The 7,023-nt window shown below is 53.4% G+C and overlaps 1 protein-coding gene across 1 annotated transcript; it reads left to right on the plus strand.

Annotated features, from left to right (window-relative positions):
- Positions 1-1,043: 1,043 nt before the first annotated feature.
- Positions 1,044-6,942, plus strand: LOC103778405 (paladin-like; the record flags this gene model as incomplete). Its single annotated transcript, XM_008945987.1, has 8 exons — positions 1,044-1,160; positions 1,247-1,426; positions 2,104-2,301; positions 2,656-2,796; positions 3,263-3,334; positions 3,502-3,642; positions 5,841-5,996; positions 6,797-6,942. Coding segments are annotated over 8 exons (1,151 nt in total), but the record flags the coding sequence as incomplete, so codon positions are not given.
- Positions 6,943-7,023: the final 81 nt, after the last annotated feature.

Raw genomic sequence — 7,023 nt, forward strand, 5'->3', positions numbered from 1 at the left:
AGTCTCAGGGTCTCCAGATCTGTGTTGTCTCATGTCCATGTCCTGCTGGCCTCCTCAGCAAGGATGGGCATGTGAAGGTCTAGGGGAGTCGGACTAGAAGACCTTTGGAGGTTCTTTCCAACCCAAACATTCTATTTTTCTATGATAAATGCCACCTCCCTGGGATGCTCGCCCTTAAAGAAGTTTGGTGGAGTGGGAGAAGTGAGAGGGTTCCCTGTTGTAGGGCAGATGCTGAGTCTCAGGGTCTCCAGATCTGTGTTGTCTCATGTCCATGTCCTGCTGGCCTCCTCAGCAAGGATGGGCATGTGAAGGTCTATAATGGGCATTACGGGGGCACATAAGAAACATGGGGACAGTATTTTTATCAAGGCCTCTTGTGACAGGACAAGGGGTGATGTTTTTAAACTAAAAGAGGGAGATTTAGACTAGGGAGGAGGAGGATGTTTTTGACACTGAGGGTGTTGAGACCATGGCCCAGGTTGCCCAGAGAGGTTGTCAAGGCCTCACCCCTGGAACCTATTCCAGATAAGGTTGGATGGGGCTCTGAGCAACCTCTTCTAGTTGCAGATGTCCCTGCTCACTGCAGGGGGGTTGGACTAAGTGACCTTGAAAGATCCCTTCCAACCCAAACCATTCTATGATTCTACATGGCCAGAGACCTGCTGAGCACACTGTCCACCCCCACAGACCCAGGCTGCTGGAGCATTCCAGTGACACAAGCCAAAGCTGCTGGCCTGGCTGTAGCTTCATTGTTTCTTGGTGGTCCTTGGCAGTGGTGGGGTGAAGAAGGCCAGAGCTGTTGGTGGCTTCCTGCTGCTTTGGCACGGTCTTGCTGCAAGAAGAGCATCTCCCACCTTTGAAATGCAGCCATGTGGCTTTGAGCCCTGGGTTGCTGGTGTTGGAAGGGTTTGGGGACTTCTGGGCAGGGACCGTGGCTGAGAGGAGGTGATGTGCTGGGAACCCTCCCTGCAAACCCGTGGGTGGGAGGGGGCAGGTGAGAGGCTGGGAGGTGCACCCCTTGGCCAGGCTTTGCTCCTCTGCAGGTAGCAGACGAACGCTTCTGCCCGGACGTGCTGAGCACCGCCAAGGAGATGAACGTGGCCAACTTTCGACGGGTGCCCAAGATGCCCATCTACGGGACGGCACAGCCCAGCTCCAAGGTGAGGGGCACGTGCCCCACAGCGGGCAGAGTTGCCCGCAATGGGCTTCCAGCCCACCTGTCACTCTTGCCATCCCCTTCCCCTAGACCCTGGGGAGTGTCCTGCGGTACTTGACGGACGCCAAGAGGAAGCATGCCCACATCACGTGGATCAACCTCCGAGAAGAAGTGGTCCTAGAGGGGAACGAGCAGATCTATACGCTGCGGGAGCCTGGGCACCTGGAGGAGCTGATCCCTGTGCCCACTGCCTCACCCCAGCAGCTGGAGGTGAGCTCCTGCCTGCCCTGGAAGGGCTGATCTCCCAGAAGCCTTCATGGGTGATGTAGCTTTGAGAGTCACTCATCTTCTGGAGATGCTTGTTTTGGTTTTTTTGTTTCTTTTGACAATGAGGGGCAGCAGTCGTGTTGGGTCTCTCTGCTTGGCTCATATACTCTTTTGTCTGGAGGCTGGGGACAACCCAGCTGATACAAAACCAGGCAGTCCACAGACTCTTTATTGCATTGCAAAAAATCAAGGAGTCCTCCTAACTTTGCCATCCCTCTGTAAGAGTTTGCAAAGGCAGAGCAAAGTGGAGATCCTCCCCTGGAGAATTTACAGCATGGCTTGAGAGTAAGGGGAAAGGTGCCTGGGGAATGAGAGCAGATGTTCCCAGCTGGGTTTCCAGAGGAGATAGGTGGTGGAGGACCTTGGCTGCCAACAGCAACGTGACCACATAGAGGATTTGCCCAGAGTGGTGGGAGATGGTGCTCCTTTGGCTCCCGTCAAGCACAGTGGAGATTTTCGTTCTGGGCAGAAGCAGTGGCCAGGACCTGGTGTGGGGCTTTCAGCTGGCTTCAGGGTGTTTGAGAGGGATGTCAGCCTGTATCTTAAAAAAAAATAATTAAATTAGATCCTGGAAAAATTAGGAGCGGGTCTTACAGGGAGGGTTTCTTCATCCTCTGCAGAAACTAGAGACTACCCTGAAGGGTGACCTGCTCAAGTGCCAGAAGTGGTTGGAGGTGTACTTGGAGACAGAGAAGCAGATGAAGATGTTCAAAAGCTGCCTGACCACACAGGAGATATTCAGCCAGCAGAAGAATTCCTGTCAGGGGCTGACCTACCGCCGCATTCCCATCCCTGACTTCTGTGCTCCCAAGGAGCAGGTACCCTGGGGATGGAATGGTGCTGCTGCCTCCTTCCCAAACCATCCCTCCAATGTCACTTGGGTGCTCGGTGCCACCCAGCTCCTGGAGTATGGTGGTGTGCCCAGGCTCAGTGCAGGGTGCTTGCTGGGCAGGCAGGGTCCCCTGGGAGAAGCTGCATGGAGACCCTGGGTGCCTTCAGCCAGCCAGGGATGGAAGGGAAGGCTGCTGGGCTGGATCCAGCAGCAAGGAGCCAGGATTCTCACCTGGAAGCTGCAGGACAAGGAGGATCCCATGGTGGGGAAGGGAGGTGGGCAGCCTTAGCTGACCTGTGGCATGTTGCACCCATAACCTCCCCAGCTTTGCCCCTGGCAGGACTTGGACCGGCTGCTGGAGGCGATGAAGAGCGCCCTGGCCGAAGACTCGCGGGCAGCCTTCGTCTTCAACTGCTCCAGCGGCCGGGGCAGGACCACCACGGCCATGGTCATCGCTGTCCTCACCCTCTGGCACTTCAACGTGAGTACTGGGGGCTGCAGCTCTGCCTGGGGGTCGTGCTGGAGCCCGGGCTCTGAGGAAGGTCAGCACAGCCTGCGGCAGCCAGAGCATAATGAGAGAGCTAAATGAAGCATGGGGAGGACCGTGGTGGGCTATGGCCACCTGTTTGTTGGCCTCTTGCCATGTCTAGCACCCACAAAGCTTCAGGAGAAGTGTGGGTGCATCTCTGGTGAGCCTTTACCCTGTTTCCAAGAGCTCCTACTCCCACCCCAGCATGAAGAGTTAAGGGCAGGAGAGATGTGGCTCCATCCTTGCAGAGTGGATGGTGGGGGTAAAATTTTGGGCTTCTCTGGCCACACAGAGGGGTGGTGGAGGATGCCTGGGGTCCTGGTGGGTTGGGTTTGGGGTCTGCATTTCTGCCCAGCTGTTGGGCAGCAGGGGTGGGCAGTGCAGCCCCTACCTGTGTGGTCCTCTCTGACTGTCCCAGGGCATCCCTGAGATGAGCGAGGAGGAAATAGTGAGTGTGCCTGATGCCAAGTACACCAAAGGGGAGTTCGAGGTGAGTCCACGGGCCCGACCCTGTGGGTTTCAGGGGTCCCCCACTGAACCTGGTCCTTGCTACCTTAGCCACAGCTGCTGGTTCCTCTCCTGGCTAGGGATGGACTAGTGGGGCTTGAGGCAAGGAGGCACTTGGTGAAGGCCCTGCTGCTTCTGCCCATGCTCCAGGTGGTTATGAAGGTGGTCCAGCTCCTGCCCGATGGTCACCGGATGAAGAAGGAGGTGGACATGGCCCTGGACACTGTCAGTGAGACCATGACACCCATGCACTACCATCTCCGAGAAATTATCATCTGCACCTACCGGCAGGTGAGTGGATCCTCTTCCCCCAAGGGCATGGGGCTGCCTGGGGCTGTAGCACCCCATCCCAGAGGGTGCAGCTGGCCTCCAGGACCACCAGCTCTGCTGAAGTTCCATGATTTCTTGGGCTAAAGCTTTCTGGCATGTCACCAGAGAGGTGCCAGGGCTCTTTTGGTCATGGTCACCCAGAACCATCTTGCATACCACCCGTTTGGTGCCGTCCCGTGCCCCACCCAGCATCCTGCCTGTCCAGTGGGATGTGAGATACATCCCACCCAAGCATCCCAGCTCCCACTCAGCATCCTGCCCATCTGGTGTCCTCCTGCATCCTGCCTGGCCAGTGCCATCCTGCATCCCACCCGTCCAGTGGTGTGCAGCCGGCAGAGGGCAGGGCTGGTCCATCCCACTCTGCTTCCAGCTCCTCTGAACTTGGCAAGGGACCCACCTTGGGAGGGGACCCATCTGTGCCCGCAGCCAGCCAAGCCTGTGGACAACAGCCTGGCTTTATGTGGGAGCTTCTGGAGAGCTGATGAAGGGGAGAAAGGACAATTTTTATTACGTTTTGGTTTTTTTTTTCAATCTATGCAATTATTTCTTGGGACCTTGGAAGGGCTAAGCTTGGACCTCAGCATTGTTCCTGCCTGTGCTGGCTTGACCCACATCCACACCAGTGATGGTCTCGCCTGCAGCTGCCATCGACCCCTGTTCTCAATTAAGAGCCATGAACAATTGACCAGTGGAAGAAAACCCATTTAATGACCCAATAACATCCATGACTCCCTGGGCATTTGCCTCTTGTTTTTTTCTGGGACTGGGAGAGAAAACCTGAGCCCTGTGGGGCAGCAGTAGCTACTGTGAAGTTATTTGTGATTAAATAATTTTATTTTCCCCCAGTTTTATGCATTATGGGGAGGTGGCCACATGGCTAGTGGGCAGTCTCACCTACTGTAGTGTGTCCTCTGCTGCAGAGCAAGCAAGAGGGAAGGAAGAGGTGCTCTGGTACTTGCTTAGGTTTGTTCCCACACGTAACTGGGAGGAAAAAATAGGAAACTATAAGGAAATAATAAGATGAAAGATAAATAATAGGTGAATAAATGATGGATAGCAGGATAATACAATAAACTTAAATAGGAGACTGTAAGAAAATGATAAATAGTAGAATAAAATAAATAGAATAAAAAGATAAATATTAGGATGCTGGAATAAAATGATAAATAATAGGATAATAGAATCTGGTCTCTGTAAATACTGAGGGTGTTCCTGAGGCTGGGTTGATGCTGATACCAGAGTGAGGAATTGCTGCTCTTTGGGATGGTCTGGGGGATTTGCAGTGGGATTAGGGTTTTTAGGCTGGCTGTTTATTCCTTGATTATGATTTCTTTTTTTATTTCATGGAAGGGGCATCACTTCAGTGCTCATCTGTTCTTAAAATAACAGCTACAATTAAAAAAAAAAAGTCTAAAAGTAATTATGTATTATATAGAACATATGTTCTATATGCATTCTAGTTACTTATATTAGAAATATAAATATAGAAATTAAAATAATAATAGGAGGTGTGGTGGCCGATCTGGGTGGCTGCCGTGACCTCTCTGACCAGAGGCTGCTGGAAGAGGGCATATGACACTTGGGCACATGGTTTAATGGTTATGGTAGTGTTGGATGAGGGTTGGACTTGGTGATCTTAGAGGTCTTTTCCAACCTGTATGATTGTGTTTTCCCTGGGGAAGTGCTTTGCAGTCCAGGAGCTCATGGTTTTGGCTAGAGTTTGCACCTGGGCATCTATTCTTGGCTCCTTGGGCACACACCCCACGTGTTCAGCGATCTCTCATCTATTTTTGAGGTCTGCATGGTAAAGGGGCAGTTTTTATATGCTGGAAACCACAAGGTAATGAGAGCTTGGATTGCCAAGCCACGGCAGGAACGGGCTAGAAGGATGCTTTTATTTTTGTCCCCAGAGTGGTCCTCCCTCCTTGGTCAGATGTGAGGCAGGGCTGAGCTCCTCAGGGGCATAACGGGTTCAGAGGGACAGTGTGTGTTTGTTCTTTTTCTAGTGCAAGAGGTCCTTGTGGGTCCCTCACCACCAAACATCTCACGTGGGATGGAGAGCAGGGCCGCAGATAAGGACGGGGTGTGGGCACTGCCTCTCAGATGCTCTCCCTAAGCAGGTACTGCAGGCATCTCATCCAGTTTCTTGTTCCTTCCAGGGGAAGTCAGGCAAGGATGAGAAGGAGAGGCAGATGCTGCAGCTGAGGAGCCTGCAGTACTTGGAACGCTACATCTACCTGATCCTCTTCAACGCCTACCTACATCTGGAGAAGAAGGACTCCTGGCAGCGGCCCTTCAGCCTCTGGATGCGTGAGGTGAGGCTCTCCCTGCCTAAGCAATCCTGCCTTTTTCTTCTCTTTAGAGTTTCCCAGGATTTTGTTTTGATCTGCTAGTTGTGATGGCAGCATCTGGGGCTGGAAGGCCACCAGCCAACCACATCCTGGGGCCCTCTGCCTGGCTCAGTGAGCTTGGCTGGCTCTCCTTGCACCCACCTCTGGTCTTTTTGCAGCAGATTTAAAATATAATATCCCAGCCAAAAGGGTTGGGGGAGTGAAAGGAAAGAATAATTAAAAGCAGTCCTGCTTTGCCTTGCCTGGCTGGGGTGGGTGGCACCAGGGGATGGAGAGCCTGGGAGGATGGGGATGCTGCTGCTGGGTATCCCAGAGAATTGGGAGCCAGCTCAAAAAATGGAATATGGATGTCTGTGTGTGAGGGAGATGTTAAAATGCAGCCCTGTTAACTTCATGGATTTATATCCACCCCATCCTCAGGCTTTGCTGGAGAGGGGGAAATACACCCAAACTGTGGATACAAGGAGCCTTTGACCCCCAAAGCCCCCATTCCCACCACATAATCCCTGCGTTTTTAGCAAAAACAAGGTGCCATTGTAGCTTTTTGGCGGAAGGGTGCCAAAGCCAACAAACCCTGCGCCGCCTGACCCCAGCAGCGTGGAAGCTGCTTATGAAATGTATAAACTGTGGCTGAAGGAAAGCTGGGGGGGGCTGCGGGTGGGTACTTGGATGCAGGGAGATGCTGGGGGCTTTCCTGGTGCACCTTCACCCAAGAAGATGATGGAGCGGGGGTTTAAAATCTCTCTTGTCCCTCTGTTCTTTAGGTGGCCGCGGTGGCTGGCATCTACGAGGTCCTCAACCAGTTGGGCTTCCCAGAGCTGGAGAGCCTGGAGGGCAAGGTCCTGAGCACGCTGCGGGGCCGCTGGCAGGCGCAGGCGGGCACCTCCCGCCCTTTCCGTGGGGATTTCGGGTAGGGCTGGGCTGTAGGGGACTCCCCTGCTTCTTTCTCTTGCAGGGGGGAGAGAGAAAAAAGAAAGAAAGAAAGAAAGAA

Source organism: Merops nubicus, unplaced genomic scaffold (genome assembly GCF_000691845.1).
Source record: "Merops nubicus isolate BGI_N331 unplaced genomic scaffold, ASM69184v1 scaffold13138, whole genome shotgun sequence".
Classification (NCBI taxonomy): Eukaryota; Metazoa; Chordata; class Aves; order Coraciiformes; family Meropidae; genus Merops; species Merops nubicus.